Genomic DNA, 21,087 nt, shown 5'->3' on the forward strand with positions numbered 1-21,087 from the left:
CATGATGCCTAGAGTTTGCCTACTAGCTTTTGATTAGCATGCCCGATCCACAGTACACAGTGGGTGTGGGAAACAGGACTCAGCATGTACAATATTTAACTAGTGACATGGTGATTACTGCAAAGGCTCCAAACAGAACAGCAGGGGCTGAAGAGATGGCTTAGTGTGTAAAAGCACTGCTCTCACACTCGTGAGGGCCTGAGTCTGGATGTCCAGCACCAACAGAGACTGAGTATGCAGACGGGACATGTCTGCACCCCCGTCACTGGAGGCTGGGAGGAGGTACAAACAGACCCTTGAATCCTGCTGGCCAGCCAGGCTAGCAATCTCAGAGTTCTGGGTTCAAGGCAAGATCCTGCCTCAAAAATAAGAAAGACGCTGACAGGAAGATAGCTGACATCCATCTCTGACCTACACATACACACCACACACACACACACACACACACACACACACACACACACACACACACACACACAAATTTAAAGCAGGGTTATAAAGTTGCTTGGAATGGGAAACAGAGAGCAAATAAACCAAACTAATACTGTATTTTAAAAAGTTTTATTCTTGCAGATTTAGAAATTTGAGATTTTTTTTTAATAACCACAAAAGAAATCCTTTCACACCTACTGATTATTAACAGAATGTAGTGGTGTATTATCTAAACAGAAATCGTGCTGATGTGCCATAATAAACTGTCTATTAGTAAAAAAATACACTTTAGGGCACAGTATTGTATCACAAATTTTACAGAAGGGATACTTTGCAAGAATTTAATCAAACTAGAGTAACTGTATCTTTTAAATGCAGCACTTAAAAATGTAACAACTCTGTGCATTCTTTTTCTTAGAAAAATGACCTTGTATGTGTAGAAATGCTGCTTTATTGCTGCAGAGGTCAAAGTTCAAGGCTCAAGAGGTACAGGAGAGAATACAAAGGTAGCCTTAGAAACTTGGTTCTGTTTATGTATAAAAAGGTAAAGTTTATAAAAGTTAATTTACAAACCAAGAACAAAAGTGGTATGCACGCATTATGTACATGCGTCCTGAAAGCATCAAACATCTCAGATGCACAGCCCAAAGAACAGAAGACTGCCACTCCCCCTGTCAAAAAAATATTTTAAGTCACACCATTATTTTCTTCCAGGTAATTTGCACATTTCTGAAACCATCAAGTCCACAATCTACTCAGTCTTTTCCATGGTACAGTATCTAGATATGCACAGAACTCATAAAAACTTAGTAATACACAGCGAAATGATGGAAGAATTAAACCCACTAGGGTAAGGCATTCCTGCTGGTTACATGTCTGTGGTGATATGTTAATTTATAGATTCAGAGGCCATGAACCGGGCTCACATGCTTTGGTGTCCTTCCCTAAAAGAAATGTGTTTTCATATACAATAAGTAATTGTCTTCATTTGACCCTCCCTCCCCAAGTTATAAATCCCCCTGCTGTACATTTCTGTTAAATCCACTATACTGGTTATATATTCCAGGTGCATTTGTAAAAAATGTGTGCACATTACCTCATGCATAATAAAATAAAATGTGTATGCTAGGCCAAGGCCATAATAAACTTTGAGTGTACTTTGGAAAGAACAGAACTCAAATGCACCCCCATTTACTGGCTGGTATTTTTAACGGAAATCAGTATGTGAAGTTAAGCAGTGACCATAAAAAAGTACAAAAATCATTACAAAGCAAAAATATCTTTGAACCTCTAGCCAATGCCTGACAGTTCTTCACTCAATAACACATAGCTTGTAGCATGTTTTCTGACCGTGGCTCAGGGGCATGCTCGCTAACCTTCATCAGTTCCAACAAATGCTTAATACTACCAATTGCAGTATAAATTCTAAGAAAATATAATACTCATTAGAGTGGTTCCATTTAGATTTAGTAAGTTCAATCCACGTTCACATTGCTTAGTCCAGTTCCTATACACTAAGAATTAAAAGTGGTCAATCAGGACAGAAACACAGTTGGCTCCAACAAGGTAATTCGGATCTCCAGGAAGACACTTGTTTTGCCAGGTTTTAGGGTCACCTATGAGAGGAAAAAAAGATTCTGATGTCACTCATGATTGTCTAGACTGCTACCCACAATGTTTTGCTATTAATGGAACAAATATAAACACACATATTAGAATTTTCTTCTATTTCTTCAAATAGTATACTTCTATCCAAACTTAGTGTTTTAAGTAGACTTGCTGGCTACAATCATCTGAAAGCTGTTTTAGATGTCTCTTTTGTTATCCAATTCACTGGACTTTTAATATAGGAATAAAAGTTATAAAGACTCAGACAATCACATGGCTGAGACAACTGGAGTTGCTCTGCAGTGTACACAACTATTAACACCGTCTTTTTGGATAGAACTGTATGTTAACCCATTTGAGCTAAATGTAAGAACACACTGCTCACACTCAGTTACTGCAAACAAAGGGTATTTTGCCAAGTTCTGTAGCACCTACTTCCTGAAGACTCCTCCCCCTTACCAAGCCAAACCAGTGAGACAACATCAGAGTCTTCCCTAATTCTGGCTGTGCAATAAAATCATTTGTGGCATTTGTGGGAATTCAAAACACCCACTGGCTATGTAGCTCTAAGTGAGTCTTAAAGAAACCCTTGGTATTTTCAGATTTACATCCTGCACAGAGACCTGGCAGTGGATATGACCTGTGAACAATGGGAAACTGCCTCTGTGGTAGCCAAGGGAGTTGAGACTCAAAGCTGCTGACTGTTCCTCCCTTCCAATAGGCCTAGGCCAGGAAAGCTTCTGTGCCTGTGAGGCAGTGTGAGAAGCTTCTGCCACAAATAACACCAGACAACTGACACAGAGGAGCGACTAGCCCTCTTGTGACGCACCAGGCAACCCCTCTAACAGCTGTCAACTATTCCAGTTGTGTCCTCTATGTACTGTAAGATATGCATCACATTTGATAAGGAATCGAATGCTTTAATAAGGAATCACTGACAAAACTACTCAGACAACTCTAGAAATCAAAGGCATCTTCCTCATCATTATGTTTTAAGTTTCTTCTCAACATACTAGCGTTTGCTGCACTCACGTCAGTACTTAGCGACACTCACATACTGAGCAGGTAGGTTAGCAGTAGCAATACGGTCTACTGCGGTACTGGGTGGGTCACACAAGGTGTATCTTATTTTCTGGGTGAACACACTTCAGTGCTCACAGAAAGTGTATGGTCTCAGAACAACTGAACAGTAGCCCACAATTACTGGAAGTGACAAACATGTAGCTCATCTGTGGATCCTGTAAGGCCACTTGCAGCAGGCAGTTTAGATAAAGCTGGCCTCAAAACTGCAGCATCCTCCGGCCTCTCAGTGCCCATTTTCAACACTGCTTAACTTTTCCTTCACTACTTAAAATCAGCCCACAATGCTTTCTTCCAAAGGGATATTTAAATAGGACCCTACTGTAAACTCTGTAGTAACCTTTGCTTCATATTGGACCAAACTGAAACTTACTAACACTCACCGACTTATACAAATTTAGGGGCAAAACTTTACATTTTTGTTTTTCTAAGGATCCTGTTAGGGTGAACAATATTGGCAGTAAAGACTGACTTCTAAGTTACTCAATCAAGAAATATGAAAATGCAACGCAAGCTTTGAAATCATGAGCCAATGAGCAAAAGTCACTTAAAACAGTGCATAACAAGAGTTACTTGAGAGGTTCAGGCTGGAAAAAACCAAGCCCCTGGCCAGGCACCATCACTGTGGAAACTTTCTAAGTGTAATAAACACTTTGCACCTTGAAAAAAATCTGATAGATTATATACATTTTTAAGCCCCAAGAACAGCCAATTTTTAGCCAAATTGCCAATTATTAAAAGGTAGAAAAGTCTCCACGGTCCCATATGCATTTATAGCATATAAACCGCAGGTTTAAAACACTAGCAATGCTTCCGAGGCCACAGGGACAGAGGGAAGACCTGTTCACACACAGCGTGGGAAGCACCAAGAGCTCAGGCATTAATCAACGACAGTTCCCAAAGCCCAGAGACAGAGTGAGGAGAGCATACCCGACGAGGAGTCGGATGATTTTAGAGCAAAAGACCAACCGTCAGGAGTCATGGACGCACAGTGTGGCAAGCGTAGCTCCACGGGCTTCAGGAACTTGAGGCCATGGGGCCCACACATCACTAGGGGGCTCAGCAGAGTTTCACCTGGAGTCAAGGAGAGAAAGGAGCAACAGAGATGACTGAAGTCTTCCCACGAGATACAGTCAATCCTAGTACACATTTGCTAAAGCCAAATAACATTAGTTCTCCATAGCAGTGCTAAGAAAAATACGGTGGACACTAAAATTATAATTTGTAAGATTTTAATAGATATATTAGAGGAAAAAGAAATGTGACATTCATTTTAATATTTTATCTAACAATGTGGCTGAAAAAATATTTCAACATATAACCAATAGACTCCGTCTCTGATGCCCATTTTACATTTCTAGTACTATAAAATCCCATATAACCAGGGGCTATTAAATTCCAATCCCACCGACTAAGTCTGTAGCACAACATATTCAAAGCACTTTTTGGCATTCCCTGGGGGTTGGGGTGGGGAGGACCTTATTTGGTGTGTGTGTGTGTGTGTGTGTGTGTGTGTGTGTGTGAACGTGCACATGCCATGCTGTGCTAGTGAAGGTCAGAGTGTAATCTGCAGGAAGTCAGTTCTCTCCTTTGATTGTATGGGCGGGCCCCAGGAATCAAAGTCTTATCTCTAGGGTTAGAAGAGGCACCTTTGCGCATTGAGCCATCCTACTAACCTATGCTTTTCATTTTTAAGTGTTTGCTATACATGTGTTTAGGTATTCAAGCAGGGCCAACAATATGAGTCCTACTGTTTTTAAGGCAGAGTACCTCTAGAAAGTGGGTTACAATACCATGTTTAGTGAAATCAAGAACTGCTAAAAGTAATCACACCTCAATTCATCATCTAGGAAGGATCTAGGAAGGCTATGAAAATAATGACATTCTCGGCTTCCTCAAACTGTTCAGAAATATGCTTCCCACCTTCTAAGGACATGCTACTCACTGTGCTGAGTGTTCAATAGTGTTGCCTCCTGAGGTAATAGTTGGCAGGAAGGGCAAAGCCTTCTTGGGTGGGTGATACCAAGATGGATGGGCTTACAAATTTGATTAGGTCAGGCAAACAACCTAGCAGTCATGTGAGAGGCCTGCCGTCGAACACGTACTGCGCCTCCTATGGCCCCCACCCCCCAATCACATGCCAGTGGCACCACTTCTCTGCAGAAGGCTCATTTGAGAGGCCCTCAGTTGTACAAAGAAAATGCTGTGCTTAGCCTAAACCATCCAGGTAGGCTTTCTGCTTCTCCCTGTGGCTGGCCGCCGTACACAGGTACACTCAGGGCTACGCTGGAGTTATTGCAGTGAAGCAGACAATAAGCACACTTACCTTTCTCTTTATCTAAAGGTGGGAGAATGCTATTGTCTCTGCAGACTTTGAAATAGATTTCTTGCTCAATTCCTTCAGGAATGGCTCCTTGTGGGATAATTATACTAACACCGGTTTCTATGGAACTCAACACACCACCATTGCTGTTAAAAATGCCACGAGCTGTAGCCACTACAGTATGACCATCCTCATCTTCATCTTCTTCCACAGCTGAAGGACTGGGGGGTCAAAAATGGCAAGTGAAAATCCTAGTAATACGCAGAGACTTCCCTTTACTGCTGTTACAGTTTAAGTATTTAACCTTATTTCCCTGAACAATTTTGAAGTTCTTTACTTAAACAAGTGAAAAATCTTACTTAGAGGGCTAAGACTATGTATGCCCTTTCAGAAAAAATCAAAACTGCCTTTCTGAAAGTAAAGAATGAGGCTACTATAATTACCAGTGTAATTTCAATGTATCAAACATGGTTCTTTGGTCTCACAGCTACTGTGGGTCTTCGTGAACATCCATGAGGTGGGTATTCTAAATCAGAGTGGCTAACGCTCAGTTGGTTACACAGGAAACAGTGTAGCACAGAAAAGAGCTTTGGAATTTCAGTGCGCACGCGCACACACAGTGCCCGTCCTTGGGACATCCTGAAGCCCAGTGCCCAAGCTGACAAAGGTTTAAAGCCTCCAAGGTTCCAAGGTAAGAAGGTCTGGCATGGTATATCTCAAAGACCCAAAAAGACAAAGGCAGAGGATGAAACTATCAATGAACATTTCAAACTTGGAAGCTAGACGATCAAGACTTTGTGAAGTAAAGTTTTAAGCCACAATTTTAATGTGATAGAAAAGATGTCCTAACAACTTGAAGTATGTGAACTGCAGTCAGCTTCTCTCCAGCATGAGCGCAGGCAGGGTGCAAATGGAAAGGGACCGGCGCCTATTGCCTGATGTGGTAACACAAGGTAGCCACGCATAGCAAGAACCCTGCTACTGACTGACTATGAGAAGGCAGACTGACAGATTGACATAATCATCCTGAGAAGCAGACTCCAGGTGGCCTTCATGGTCCTTGTTTCTACCTGTGAGCGCGTCTCCTTCATGGACGACCTGAGAAAGTCTAAAGGGGCTGAACTGAGTCGCGGTATGTGGAAAGATGGCTCTGTTCAATCACTAAGTAACAAGCAGACAGAGAAAAGCCTGCCTGAGTTAGGCTAAGGTTGACTCGACCATCTTTCTAACTATTGCCTTCAATAGCCATTCTGAGGTCACTACATTCTATTCTTTCCTGCACCCTAGCTGACTAGATAGTAAATGAGGAGTAGATATATCCGTCCATCACACTGGGGCTTTGAGATTAGATGACCACAGGCTTACTTACCCCCCTCTAGATTTATATATGATGCTGGTTGGGCAAACTGGCTTCTGTTCCCTAACCTGAGCTACTGGTGACACAGGGATAATGACAGTACTTACTGATGCTATGTGCTCATTAGCTTTAGAATTTGATTAACACCTTTCACCTCCTGGAGGATGTTCGACTACAGTTAACAGTTCAGTTTACTGGTATAATTTATCATATAAACTACTTCAAACCTATAGCTGCACATCTGTAGTCCCAGCACCTGGGAGATGGGGATCACTCTGCCTTCCCATTTAAAAACAAACAAACAAAGGCAAGTTTGTATCTTACCTCACAGGGACAGCTTTAGGCATGGTGCTGATATTATTCATTTGATATTTAGGCTTATCTGTGTGAACAGAGAAAGTTTCAACTCCACTGTCAAACTCTGGAGGCTGTGTTGAACTATGAGCTTTCATAAGAGTTTTTGGGGAAGTGGGAGTTTTTGAAGACAATTCAGGTTTATGTACAGTTTCACTTGGCAGAAGATTATGGTTGAACTTCGGACTTTCAAATTTGCGTTCAAATGGCCGGGCAGAACTTGTGTACGGCTTTGGTGTGAATCGATTGTACACCGGAGTGATGGTTTTCTGAGTCTGCTCAGCTCCGTTAACTGGAGCTTTGTCTGGGAAACTTTTCTGCGGATAGAAAGTCTGAGGGGGGTCTTCTCGAGTTGGTGGTCTGAAAGTTGCTGGTTTACTCTGAGATGGGGGTGGGTCTGGTTTGGACATATATGAGTTCTGAAAATCCAATGATACTGAGTTGCCTGAAAAACAAACACATACATACATACATACATACATACATACATACATTAAAAAAAAAAAAAACGCTCTGAAAATCATTCTAACAACCCTTTGCTTTCTTTTGGCATTAACATGTCCTAAGGTAAAGTCCTAGGTCCCATGTGATGTTGACAAGTTGGAGTGTAGCTGGTTGCCTCAGATTCAGAAAGAGGCTACGAAAGCACTGGCCACATATGTCTTGAGTAACTCTGTCCCACTATCTACTGAAAATTAGAAACAGAATGGCGGGCTGGTGAGATGGCTCAGTGGGTAAGAGCACCCGACTGCTCTTCCAAAGGTCCAGAGTTCAAATCCCAGCAACCACATGGTGGCTCACAACCATCCGTAATGAGATCTGACTTCCTCTTCTGGAGTGTGTGAAGACAGCTACAGTGTATTTACATAAAATAATAAATAAATCTTAAAAAAAAAAAAAGAAACAGAATGGCAATTTTGATGATATGAAACCCATCAGTATTGCAAACTTATCCTTAACCAAAGCATTTAAAAAAAAAAAAAAAAGGCACAGCAGCTACACACTAGCTGTACTGGCTGTGTGTCAGCTGACACAGCTGGAGTTATCACAGAGAAAGGAGCTTCAGTTGAGGAAATGCCTCCACGAGATCCAGCTGTAAGGCATTTTCTCAATTAGTGATCAAGGGGGAAAGGCCCTTGTGGGTGGTGCCATCTCTGGGCTGGTAGTCTTGGGTTCTGTAAGAGAGCAGGCTGAGCAAGCCAGGGGAAGCAAGCCAGTAAAGAACATCTCTCCATGGCCTCTGCATCAGCTCCTGCTCCCTGACCTGCCTGAGTTCTAGTCCTGACTTCCTTCAGTGATGAACAGCAGTATGGAAGTGTAAGCTGAATAAACCCTTTCCTCCCCAACTGCTTCTTGGTCATGATGTTTGTGCAGGAATAGAAACCCTGACTAAGACACTAGTAGAAGATACTTTAAAACTGTCTAAGTGGTCATCAGTATTAATCCTCTGTGCAGAAGTGAAGAACACCTGCCTCTGTGTAAATCGCCAAGCACTGTGTAATAAGACACTAACCTAACCATTGGGGAAATAGAAAATAAAAATAAACTAATCGTTAAAGATCATATCACAACCAGGGAATGGGCAAACCTGACAAATGGGGCAACTCAAGTGTCCATAGATGTGGAGAGCAGCAGGGACAGGGCTACACTCTGCCGGAGCGGTGGCGACAAACAGAACCACTGAACTGCTATCAAGTCACAAAAAAGGAACACTGGTGGGAAAATGTCGGTTTTTTGTTTTGTTTTAAAGATAAAGGAAAAGAAAAGCTATGTTCTCTTTTACAGAACTAGTACAACACTGATAACAAAATCAGACAAAGCCATTTCCAGAAAACTATGAATCTAAATTCTTCATGAGCACAATAATATAACCACATTAAGATAATAAGAAAAATCAGATGATCCTGATAATTTGAGAAGTAAATATTTTTAATTTTAAAGACTCCTCCTCCCTGAGACAGGGCTTTTCTGTGTAGCCTTGGGTGTCCTGGAACTTGCTCTATAGATCCGCCTGTCTCTGCCTCCCAAGTGCTGGATTTTTATTTTATGTGTATGTGAGTGCAGATGCATGTATGTGTGTTTCCCACATATGTGCCCAGTGCCTGTGTTGGCCAGATTATGATGTTGGATCTGGAGTCAGTCAAGGGCTGCCTGATGTGGTGCTGGGAGCCAAGCCCAAGCCCGCTGTAAGAGCAGCAAGTGCTGATAACCACTGAGCCGTCTCTCTAGCTCACAAGAGAAAAACACTCAACAAAAGGCTTTCAGCAAACTAAGACTAGAGACAACTCCTAACTGTGATAAAAGGCACCTATTAAAACAAATCAATACCAACAAAACCTTCTAGCTGGCATCACTTAGGGAAAACAAATCTTCCTTAAGGAGGGGAATCAGCAAAAGATGCCTGTTTAAACATTTGTTTTTCTTCCTTTGGTAGGTCTCTTAATTGTGTACGGAATTTGCTGTGTAGCCAGGCAATGGTGTTGTACACCTTTAATCCCAGCAATCAGGAGGCAGAGGCTGGTAGATCTCTTGAGTTCAAGGCCAGTCTGGTCTAGAGTCAGTTCCAGGACAAAATAAAATGCTGTTTAGCCCAGGCTAGCCTTTGTCTCTGAAGTGCCAGAACTAAAGGCACGTACCACCACATGCATCTCTAAGTATGGGTGAGCTATGTATACAGTAATTGGTTTGTTTCAAGAATGCCGCCCTCCAACAGGTAATAGATAGGTACTAACAAATGTCAAGAAGAGAAAAATTTTATTCTATTAGGGTAGAATATTATCTAGCTATTCAAATGAGTAAGCTGCATCCATTGAGATTTTACTGAAAGATGAAAAGACATTTTCTGTGTAAAACTGTATGGCTTTCTTATGTTTCATATTTTAAGATGGAGCATAACAAGTCTTATAAGACACTATTCAAATATTTAAAATGACATCTTATTTAGCATGTGTGAGTGTGTTCGTACCACTGAGAGTGTACGATGTCAGCAGAAAAGTGGCTGGAATCAGTTCTTTTCTTCTACCATGCAGGTTCCAGGGCTGGACTTCACATCAGGCCCAATGAAGCAATTTAACCTGCTGAGGCATCTCTATGGCCCTTAGATATTTAAACTGAGGCACATCAATTATCAGGTACTGCTTTCAAGATGTGGAAATTGATATAAATTTATGTTTTAAAAAAAAATACCAGGGGTTGGGGGGGGTGTTTTGACAAAAATCCATTTAGCTACAAGGCTCATGCAATATAACAGTCATTTAAATAAACAGAAGGTAACACACAACACACTTTCTTTCTTTTCTGTGTGAGTTAGTATGCAGTCCTAGCTGGCTAGGAACGTATTATACAGACTAGGGTGGGTAGTCTCAAACTCAGATTCAAGGCCTCTGCACTAGGATTAAAGACATGAGCTACCAGGCCGAAATAACATACATTTTTGACAAAAACCTTTACTTTTCACTGTTACCAGCCCAAGCATTTTTTGAACTTAAAAAAAAAAAAACAAAAACATTAAAGTCACCTAAGCTTCAAAACTGTGAGAATTTAACTTCATAACCATTACTCTATTATAGTAATATATCAATGTCTTAACTTCCTACCTTCACCCTGGGCGCCCTTGGAATGTATGTGGAGAGAAGAGCTGGACAGAGGTGGAGCTGGCTGGCTGTACTGTGAGGGCAACGGAGGAGGAGGAGGCGTGGCCTGGGCTGGATCATAACGTTTCTCACTGAATGATCTATCCACAGCATCAGTTTCGGGTTTTCCCCTATTTAAAGGAAAAAGAGAAGAAGTTTCAATGCTGGAAAAATGAACCCCATCGCAAAACTGCTGCTGTTTCTTTAAAAAAAAAAAAAAGTATCTAGAAATGTCACAATTTCACAATTTCTTCTCATGAGTATAGGTAGCAACTCTACCAAAATATACAAACAAATTCATCAGCACAAGAAATGTCAAGACAGCACAGATACTTGAAGAATATTAGTAAAACATCCAGGAGATATCTATTAAAAGGCGGATGAAATTTTGGGTATACTTTTAATATTTGTGATATTTATAAAAATAGTAGATTTAAGGAAGTTTTGCAAATATTTTGAGAAATGTTATTTTGGCACAAACCTTCCTTAAACTAACTTCTAATTTTGTATCTCAGGTACAAAATCTTGGTGTCAAGCATACTCAAAGCACCATAAAACACGGTGTCACAGACCCAATGCTGGCAAGCTTTTCCAGTGAAGAGCCAGATAAAAGGACTTGCCTTTCTGAGCCATAGGGTTTCTGCCACAGCTATTTGACTTAGCTGTTACCAGGCAAAATTAGACATAGTCAGTCAATGGACAGGCAGGGTTGTGTTCCAGTAACACTAGAAAAACAGGGCATCTTTAAAATCTGCCCTGGTTTCCTGCTCTTTTGCTCTGTTTAACGACTGCTGGAGTAGCAGGCACTACTTACTTTATAAGGCTTGTCTAGTAAAAATTGTGCCATGTACCCTTAGGTTTTCAAATTTGCCAATTGTTAATAAGTAACACATAGAATTTAAACAAAGGAATCTAAATAGACCCATAATTGCAACCCTGCCACCTGAGCCTTACTGCAGAGTGCCAAGCTGCCTGGCATTATGTGCACAGACAATAACATGGATTTGAAATGTGTATTTGTTTTCATACAATATTTATTGAAAATAATCTAGTTTTATGAACAGCATCAAAATTAGCTGGTACCTTGCTTACACGTATTTAGACTTCAATGTTAGAAGACAGCATTAAGATCTGAAAGTGCACATAATGCCAACGACACAGTGAGGGACATCTCATGGAACAGCCTCACATCAATGCCAGCCAGTCTTACCACTTGATGTTCCTTTTCAAGTAGTCATAGCTAGTGTAAGAGCCAAGAAATCTAGGTGATGGCAAAGCAAGCGCAATAGAAAAATGAAAGAAAACGGTCAATCTAACTAAGATTTACAGCAAATAGAACTCAAATGTCATTTAAAATATTAACCAACATCTATAATCTTAACATAGCCTGCTTCATAAAAGAACATACTACTCACTCTCACATAGCCAACGGAATCAGCAATAGTATTAACCAATAATTAACTTAGTTATATCCTACCCCCACACGTATCTGTGTCCTCACACTGCCTTCTGTGTCCTCAGCTCACCTATGCCGCAGCAGCAGCTAATGGTGAGCAGAGAAATGAGCCAGAATAAGGTACAGCTCAGCGTCAGGGCACTTGCCCATCACATCTCAGGTCCTGGGCTCAACACCCAGCAGCACTCAAAAATAAAAGCAAAGAGTCACTGGATGGTGGCGGTTTGTGCCTTTAATCCCAGCAAAGGCAGGCATATCATAAACCCAGACTGGACTACACAGAGAAACCCTGCCATGAATAACAAAACAAAACAAAACAGAAAGTAACGAAGTAAGACAATAAGCAATTATCAAATAATAATCAACAAATCATGAATAAATAAAGCCCAATTTAGAAAAAGAAAAGGTTGGGCAAAAGAAATGGCATAAGTAAAGACAGGAGAAGGGCCACACGTCTCTTGACTGGCAGGTATTCTGACCCCTTATAAAGACAAACTGGCAAATGAAAACATGTGGACCTTTCGAGCATGGCCATATCAATGGCGTTCTTTTCTTTTCTAGCAAGCCCTCCAGTCGTAAGCTAAATCTTGCGGTGGGAAGATGCTTATTTGTAAAGCTGCCACACACAACACGCTCACCATGAACAACAAACAACTGCCTGCCACCCATCTCTCTCCTGCATTTAGTTCTCAGAAAGCAAAATGGTAAAAGAGACAGACAGACACTACTTCATTCAATGGCAAAGCTTCCCTGCGAGAACCACTGCTAGCACAGGATCCTCCCAGACCTGCCGACTAGCAGTGGGTGGATGACACTGTACCCTGTACTGAGTGAGCTCCATCAAATCAATAAATGCCGGGTTCCAGGCAGTGTTCTAGACCCCATTGGAACGTTATGTAACACAAATAACTAAATTTTCACTCTTAAAAAAAATCCAATTAACATAAAATCAAAAATGCTTTTCAAGCTATGCCTGGTAGTGATCCTAGCACTTGGGAGGCAGAGGCAGGCAGATCTCTGTGAGTTTGAAGACAGCCTGTTCTACACATTAAGTTCCAGGACAGCCAGCAATATACAGTGAGGCCCTGTCTCAAAAACAGACAAAAAAACAAAAACCAACAACAATAACAAAAAGCCAAAAACCCAACAACTTTTTATCTGATTCACAGGCAAATTTAGACATAAATATTTTTAAAATTTTATTTTATGTGCACTGGTGCTTTGTCTGTGTGAAGATGTTGGGTCCCCTGAAACTGCAGTTATAGACAGTTGTGAGCTGCCTGGTGGGTGCTGGGAATTGAATTCCTCTAGAAGAGCAGCCAGTAAGTAAGTACTCTTAACCATTGAGCCATCTTTCATACCCTGGCATAAGTGAATTTTTAAGGCTATATCCTATTTCTTTAAATCCCTTGGGCCCCCTCTAACAGGAATTCATGAGTTTCACAGAACACTTAAAAGACGATCACTTCTGGGCCCCAGAAGCAAGCTCAGCAAGTAAGGCCCTCCCTTGGAAGCCTGACAACTTGAGGTCAACCCTCCCATCCTCCCTATACCTAGACTTACACCGTGGAAGAAAAGAACCAACTCCCAAAAGTTGTTCTATGAAATTTATGGGCACAGTATGGTACACCCACCTTTTCTAAACAAATAAATGCATTTTGTTTCATCTCTTAAAGATATATTTAAAATAAACGACTACAATGGGCTAGAGAAATGGCTCAGCAGTTACAGGCACTTGCTGCGCTTGCAGGAGACCCTGACTCAGTTCCCAGCAGTCATACAGTGGTTCATAACCATATTTAACTCTAATTCTAAGGGATCTGATGCTTTTTTCTGGTTTCTGTGGGCACTGGGCACATGTATGGTGCACATACATACATGTGGGCAAAAGACTTGTACACACTATTTTTAAAGATAAAATTACTGTAGAATATACCCTTTGCCTTACGAAAAACTGAGCTTAAATGACTCGGTACTCTATCTAGACACTGGCAATACAAAGTATGCATCTGTATTTCTCACAAACTGGTTTCTTCAATAGAACCAAAGACTTAGAGAGACGAAGGTGTTCTAAATCTTTACTAATGATATCTCAGAAAACAGAAGTAACTAGACTCGGTCTTCAATATTACAAGTTTCAAACTATAATCTAAAAGAAGTTTCTTCGGTACTATATAATAGTTTCGCATAATCCTAAGAGTTGAGGGTCAGTAGAAATGTGAATGCCTTTACTCCTGGGCACAGAACTCCCATGTGCTATGCCTGAGCCGCAGTTCCATTTAAAGTGACTGAGCTGGGTGGGGCACTAGAAATGGGTTTTCAGTGGATTGGAATTCCTCTATCAGGTAAAGAATGTAGTCCTTCTCTGAATTTTGAGGCTCCCAAGTACCTCTCTGACCTCGCTTTCCAGACCATCTGCCTTTTAGGATTTGTTTGGGCAGCTCCCATAATTTTATAAATCAGTTCGTTTCTGCGGGTCTGGCTTTGTGGAGTCTGAGCCCACTGGTGCCTGTGCTGGGTCACACCCAACTCTCAGCCCTAACCTCTGTGGGTGAGGATCGGAGCAGAGATGGACCGGTCGGCAGCAGAGAGCACTAGTCCAGCAGGCACAAGAAAAAAGGGCACCAGCACACAAGTAGAGAGAAGCAAACAGAGGGGAAGACTGAGAGCAAGAAAGCTGTCATTTCATCTCACCCAATATCTGTAAAGCCGGACTAGGAAACGCTACAAACTCCCATGCTCGAAAAATCAAGACAGAAACAGCTCTCCTCACCTTTGTGAAATCAAAAAATACCTGAGTGCTCCCTATGACCCCTCACCTACCTAGTTGTAAGTCTTAAAGACAAAAGCAAAATAAGGAAAAGGTTATCACTAAGTGTATATCCCTATATGGAGAGACTAAGGTTCACCTTCACTTGAGGGCTCGCTCTTTTCACCAAAACTCTTGCTTTCAGCAACTTTCCTTACATCAAAACTCTGTATCTGATGTTAGGGTTAAGAATAAAAACCACCAACTATAGCCTCTAGAAAGCAGCATCTTGTGCAGTGATACACTGTGTCCACTTTCCTTAGAACCTGAACTCTACACTCCTCTACTGAAACTTTCCTTTCATCTAGGTGAGTCTTAGGAGGAAGGACTTACTTTGAAGAGTAACTAGAGAAGTTGGGCTGGCTCTGAGAATGGACTGGCTTAGCAGGCTCTGAGTGATGGCCAGCAGGAAGATGTGCAGAAGGCTTGCTCTCAAAACTTCTTCGGTCAAAGTAGGAGAGCTGTTTCCGGTAATATTCTTCATCCTCTTCAGGGTCGTAATGATTTGATCGAACAATATCTTCGGGTGGCTTCACTTGAGGTTTCTGAGGCTCTGGGAGCCTGATCATGAGGAACAAGTTAAACAATTTTTAGGTGTTAATTTTACAAAGACAATGGAACATAAAATCTAATCTTGACTTTCCTCCTTGTGTGCGCAGGAGCTGTTCTTCAGGAGCTGTCTATCTTGTCTTGTTTTGTACTTTCATCTTTTTATTGTCAGCTATGACTATTTGGGTTTTAATGGCATAGTCAAAAAGTCAGCATGTATATTCTGAAATAACATTCCTGTTGCACATGCAAACGCAGGCGCCCTCTGCCGCAGGAGTTACCTCAGTACAAGTAGGAAACTCAATGCCTGTTTGTTCAGGGGGTTCATAGCAGGTGAGAAGCAACGAAAGAGGAAAGAAATCAAGATTCTAGAGAACAATAGCAATCTTATCAGTGTCGGCAAAAGGGACTTTAAAGAATCAAGACTAAAAGGAATTGTTTATAAACCTTAATCTAGGACCAATAAATGATTCTCATTATAAGCAAACAGCCCAATCTACCCAAAATCCTTGAGGGTGAAACAAGGAGACAAGTCATGAAACAGCTGACTACATTGGACAGTAGTTCATTCCTATTATCCAGTAAATGCAGCAAATGAGTTGGCCCAGAATGTCCCCATGGGGCATAGTTGCCAGCACAGGGGCAAGAGCGGGAGGCCTGACTTCTTTGCCTACTCTAACATATGCTGTGCGCTACTCAACCAGAAGCTCCACATAGAATGACAGAAAGTTCTTTACATCTGCTCCCTAAATGAAGAACTGTGGTGATTTCAATCAGCCAGAGTTTCCTTTCACTCCTACAAACCAACACTTCAGACTCTGAATGTACTTAAAATGGAGACAATATGGCTTAAAGACTTTTTGTTTCAATCACTTATTTTAAAAACAAACCAACCCAACTTTTCCCAACATCTGTTGACTAAAGCCTGTTCACAGGAGCACATGCAAACTCTCTCCCTGTGCTCAGGGTTTGTCAGGAAAGCCGGCTGCTCAGCTTGGAGAGTAAGAGCTCCTTTTCCTCCTCACGCTTCCCCGTCACTAACGAGTCACCAGTTTCTCTCTAGAAAGCCAACATTCCTGTTCAGACTCACGTGACTGCCGTGCAGCACACCCACCTGTAGAGCGTTTTGTCGTGCTCACTAAACTGACTCTGAGGGACAGGTTTAGGGCCAGCAAGAGAAGCACCTGGAGGTTTAGATGCTACTTCCGGAGGCTGCAGAAAACAAGAGAGAGACAGTTAGCAAGGACACTGTCATCAGGAGGAAGCGGGAGTTAGGACACATCTGACGCTCAGTCGGTACCACAGACTCGGGCTAAGACACACCTTAAAGCTTACCTTAAAGCTGGCAGTGTCATTCACATCTTTCTTGTTCTCCAAAGACGCAGATCTTTTGTTTTCAAACATTTTGACTCTGGTGAGCACAGACTGTGGTTTCATTGCTGGATCCTCCTCCTCCTCAGTTAGGGTTGGGGGTGGAGGCTGTGGTTTGGTAGCCGAGGGCAGGACTTCTGGCTTTTGTTGAGAGGAAGGTATCAGAGGAGGGACAACTGCAGCACCATGGAGAGGCTCGTAATGGCCTGTTTTGGAGGTAAAGCCTGGTGGTGGAACTTGCTCATAACTTCGCGGGTACTGGTCAAAGTACTGCTTGGGCTCAGATGACTTAGGGCCTGTTGAAGAATAGGGCTGTGCCTCTGGCCTGTACCTGTTGTGCACCTCATATGCAGGGGCTGGCTGCTCTTCATGTCGTAGAGTAGAGGTTCGAGGCAGCTGCTCATAGCGTGTTCTACTGTCGTACGACAGAGGGGCTGGCTCTTCAAAACGCTGGAAATAACCTCGTTCTGAAGCCTCTTCGGGATGTTGTCTGGAGTCCAGGTCTCGGGGATGCTGATTCTCAAAAGGCCGAGGTTGGTAGGGCTGTTTGTCATCATAATATGACCACTGGTCTTCATAGGTAGGGATTCGATCTTCAAACCGTAGGCGATGGTCATAGTTCCGAGAAAACTGGTCTGTGTAGCTTGAGACCTCATACCTGTATGACGGCTGCTCAAGGTCTCTGCTGGCTTGTTTTTCTATATATGGAAGTTGGGGTTCATAGGCTAGATTTGGCTCTTTATCTGGCCTCTGCCCTGGGTGACCAAGAGCTGGTTGTTTTAAAATATGGTTTTGTCTCATCATTTCTTCAGAATACGGCTCCTTCCTGTACACCTGCATTTAAAACATAAGTAAATTTTAGCACAGGGGCTTGTTTTTAATTCTATTTTATTAGGCAATGACACATGTTAAGTTATAATTTTAAAATGTGAAATGGTATATTCTACCACTTCTACTGGGGACACAGCAGATTAGTAGAGAGAGCTAGCTCAAGTGAAAGCTCAAAAATTTACACTACAGATAGGTAGGCATGCTTATGCTTTAGCCTATACCAACACAAGTAAGGTAAAGATGAGTATTCATTTAGCAGAAAATTAATTCACAGAATGACTGCTTCTATTTGATTTTCACACTGAAGATAAAAATCATGAAGAAAATTTATGGATACCATAATTTATATAAACATAAAATTGTGATGATGAATCTCAATTATATATTAAAGGAGCCTAGAAGATACTAAAATAAAAATTAAAAGTAATTAAATTATTGAAGCACAAGTTTTAAAAGGATTGGTCACACAAATAATCAATATACCATTGGAAGCCATGCAAACTACAAAACTGAAATGATTTGTCTTGTTGAAAAGCACTAGAGTGTATGAGCCCAGTTTAAAAAAAAAAAAAAAAAAAAAAGGAAAAGCAGAAGGCAAACGTAAAGGGCGAAGCAGTGGTGATCATGGCTGGGCTGATGGAGAGCGGCGGTCGGGGCAGCACTGCAGGTACCTTTGCTGGGTCTGCATGCGGCGGCAATGGTGGTCCTTCACCTCTGAGCACTACGTGAGCTGCCTCAGCACTTGGTGCTCCTAAACAACCAGGCTGTGATGCGTGCGAGGTGGGAGGGGCTGGGGCAGGCTCCTCCAGGCTGACATTAGTTACACTGACATTATGATTAACTGCAGAGGCTGATGATGCTGGGGTTGTTTCAGGCGAAAGGTAAGGGACTGGAGATGAGGCTTCTGCTTTCTGTGAAGTGTTTAAAATATTTTAAATATATGTTTGTGTCTATTACTAACCTCTTGCTCAACTTAATAGTGATTGGTAGACATTAAGTGTGTTGATTAACAATGTTAGCTATGACCTCATAGGCTATATTTCTCTTTAAAATTTCATTATAATGCTGTGTAAGATGAATGCAGAAAGCTCAGAATAAAGCCCTTGGTACTCTGAAATCTGAAATTCAAGATGAAGTTGTAATCTGAGGAAGAAAAGGTATATTCTTTAACTCATCACCACACTCTCAAACTTCATAATGCACCTCTGACTCTAAGCACCGAATGCTTGCTGCTTACCTGTTGAGAGGCTGGCTTAAGTCCAGGGGAGTCTATTCTATGAATAGCTTGTGGCTGCGCTTGTGGTGAGTAAGGAGGGTATGTCTGGTTTTCATGATGCATTCCAGAGGAATCCTCTCTTACAGGCTCAGAGGACCGTGTAATGGCAGACTCCGGGGGAGTCCCCACCTCATCATTAAGAGTTTCATCTAGTTCTTGATCAGTGTAGGCCCCGCCTTCTGTATCTGTGTCTTCATAGTCAGAAGTGTGTCTACTGTCCGTGCTATACATTGAGTACTCACTACCTGGGGCTGACAGGTAGGACAGACGATCGTCATGCAAATCAAGGTCATCACTTGTAGCACCATCCGCCTGGGTCAAATGAAAGTAAATCAAAAATTTATTCAGTAGTTCTTTAAGAGATGGCCTTTATTTTACAAGAGAGATTGAAAAGAATACTTTTCTTTGGAGAAATCATATCTATTTCTTGAAATTTCTGATGAGGAAAGGTCAAGAAGATTGTACAAGCACACATGCAGATATACATAGCATCCCCTGAGATCAGAAGGGCTTGGATGAATCAAACAGAGGCTGACTAGCCAGGACAAAGCCAGGGTCTAGCCACAGAGAACAGGAAGACCTCTGGCATGACACACAGATATAAACCTAGTTGCTAGCTTTTCATCCAAAAAGCAAGGCGAAGAAGAGAATGCTATTAAACCAAGCTCACACAAACACGGGCACACTGACAGAACAGCACTTGTGAGAACAACTATGCAAATCAACCCACAGGAATCTGAGTAAGACATACTCTATTTATAGTTAGGAAACAATTTTTTTTTTAATTGGAATTTGGTCCTTAAAGCTTTTACAAAATAACAGAAAGCTATCACCTACTGGGTGGCTATCCAATTAAGAAGACATCTTTCTTATTTTTCACAGACATAATAACCAATGGATGAAAGGGGGAAATGCTGTTATGTTTGTCTTTTGCAAGTAATTAAGACTTGAGTCAATCCTAACAGTCTATGGTGATGAGCTCCAGAGTAGCCCAGAAAGAAAATGAGACGTCCAGGAGGGAAGGCAACCACGGCTGTAGTCAACAGGCTGTCACTGACCACCAGGTCTGAAACTAGTACTTGGGTGAACCAGAGCAGTCTCTGAAGATACGGCATGAGAAGTGACGGAACTAGAATCCTGAAATCACAAGGATTTCTTCCTCCATTACAGCATGGACCACTACGTGAGAAATGTTGAGATTCACTCTCTAGGCAGATGCACTAGTAGTAACCAGCAGGGCTGCTGCAGCTGAGTCTCCTATGCCACGCACGGTCTTGGGAGCCAGAGCTCCTCAACAGTGCTTCTCATGTCCTCACTCGAGGCGTCAGTGAGAGGCTGACCTCAAGCGCTGCCTTTCTGGTAAGATGAGTAGGGGAGGCTGTGCCAGGCTAGGGGCAAGAAACCCCAGGGCTGGGCTTGCTACAGGACAATCTCTCCCACTGAGCACTGACTTCTGTAATGGCTACTGCTGAAGAGAAGTCTCCTTGCCATCTACTTTAACCTTTAACTTGCTGGGAGCGATTTCAAGCTTGCAGAAGAATCACAGGGCCCACCAATCTGTCTAGCTTCTTGAAATACACAAGTGAGCAAGAGCCATAGGCTGTTTTCAAGTAGGAAATATTATGTCTTAATGTTAAGAAACTCTCCGGGATGACATTTCTTGATTTCGCAGGGAAAATAAGAGTGTGTCAGATCTTGCAAAAAAAAAAAAAGTAACTCTGTGGCAAGTAAGTCAAAATGACAAATTCAGAAAAGTTGGTGAAAATGAAAATTTTCTTGACTCCAATTAGCTATCCATTCTGATAAAACATATTTGGGTGGAAGGGGCAGCAAGAGAAACCAAGTGTGATTTAAGTTATAATACTTCTCTGATTTACAAACTGCCATCAAACTAAGCAATAATAAGTATCTCATTTTCCCTTTCATAAAAGGTTGCAGTAATCCTTTATTTTGAAACAAAACCAAGTATATAAAAGTGTTACAGATAGAAATCATAGAAAATTAAGATT

General features: G+C 41.8%; 1 protein-coding gene across 13 annotated transcripts in view; it reads right to left on the reverse strand.

Moving 5' to 3' along the window:
• Positions 1 to 545: 545 nt before the first annotated feature.
• Positions 546 to 21,087, reverse strand: part of Tjp1 (tight junction protein 1) — a 231,686-nt gene continuing 211,144 nt past the window's right edge. For 3 of the 13 annotated variants that reach the window (XM_006540778.4, XM_030242356.1, XM_006540784.4), the window contains 11 exons: positions 19,040 to 19,390; positions 18,474 to 18,713; positions 16,936 to 17,805; positions 16,715 to 16,812; positions 15,385 to 15,612; positions 11,997 to 12,047; positions 10,751 to 10,917; positions 7,125 to 7,599; positions 5,447 to 5,664; positions 4,051 to 4,194; positions 546 to 2,048 (listed from right to left, as the gene is read on the reverse strand). In XM_006540778.4, coding sequence (XP_006540841.1) covers positions 1,954 to 2,048; positions 4,051 to 4,194; positions 5,447 to 5,664; positions 7,125 to 7,599; positions 10,751 to 10,917; positions 11,997 to 12,047; positions 15,385 to 15,612; positions 16,715 to 16,812; positions 16,936 to 17,805; positions 18,474 to 18,713; positions 19,040 to 19,390 — 2,937 coding nt within the window. In that variant the 3' untranslated portion in view covers positions 546 to 1,953. The remainder of the gene's footprint in view (positions 2,049 to 4,050; positions 4,195 to 5,446; positions 5,665 to 7,124; positions 7,600 to 10,750; positions 10,918 to 11,996; positions 12,048 to 15,384; positions 15,613 to 16,714; positions 16,813 to 16,935; positions 17,806 to 18,473; positions 18,714 to 19,039; positions 19,391 to 21,087) is intronic. The other 10 variants (XM_006540782.4, NM_009386.2, XM_006540785.4 and 7 more) reach the window with 8 other exon arrangements.

The sequence above is a fragment of the Mus musculus genome, chromosome 7 (genome assembly GCF_000001635.26).
Source record: "Mus musculus strain C57BL/6J chromosome 7, GRCm38.p6 C57BL/6J".
In the NCBI taxonomy this organism is placed as follows: Eukaryota; Metazoa; Chordata; class Mammalia; order Rodentia; family Muridae; genus Mus; species Mus musculus.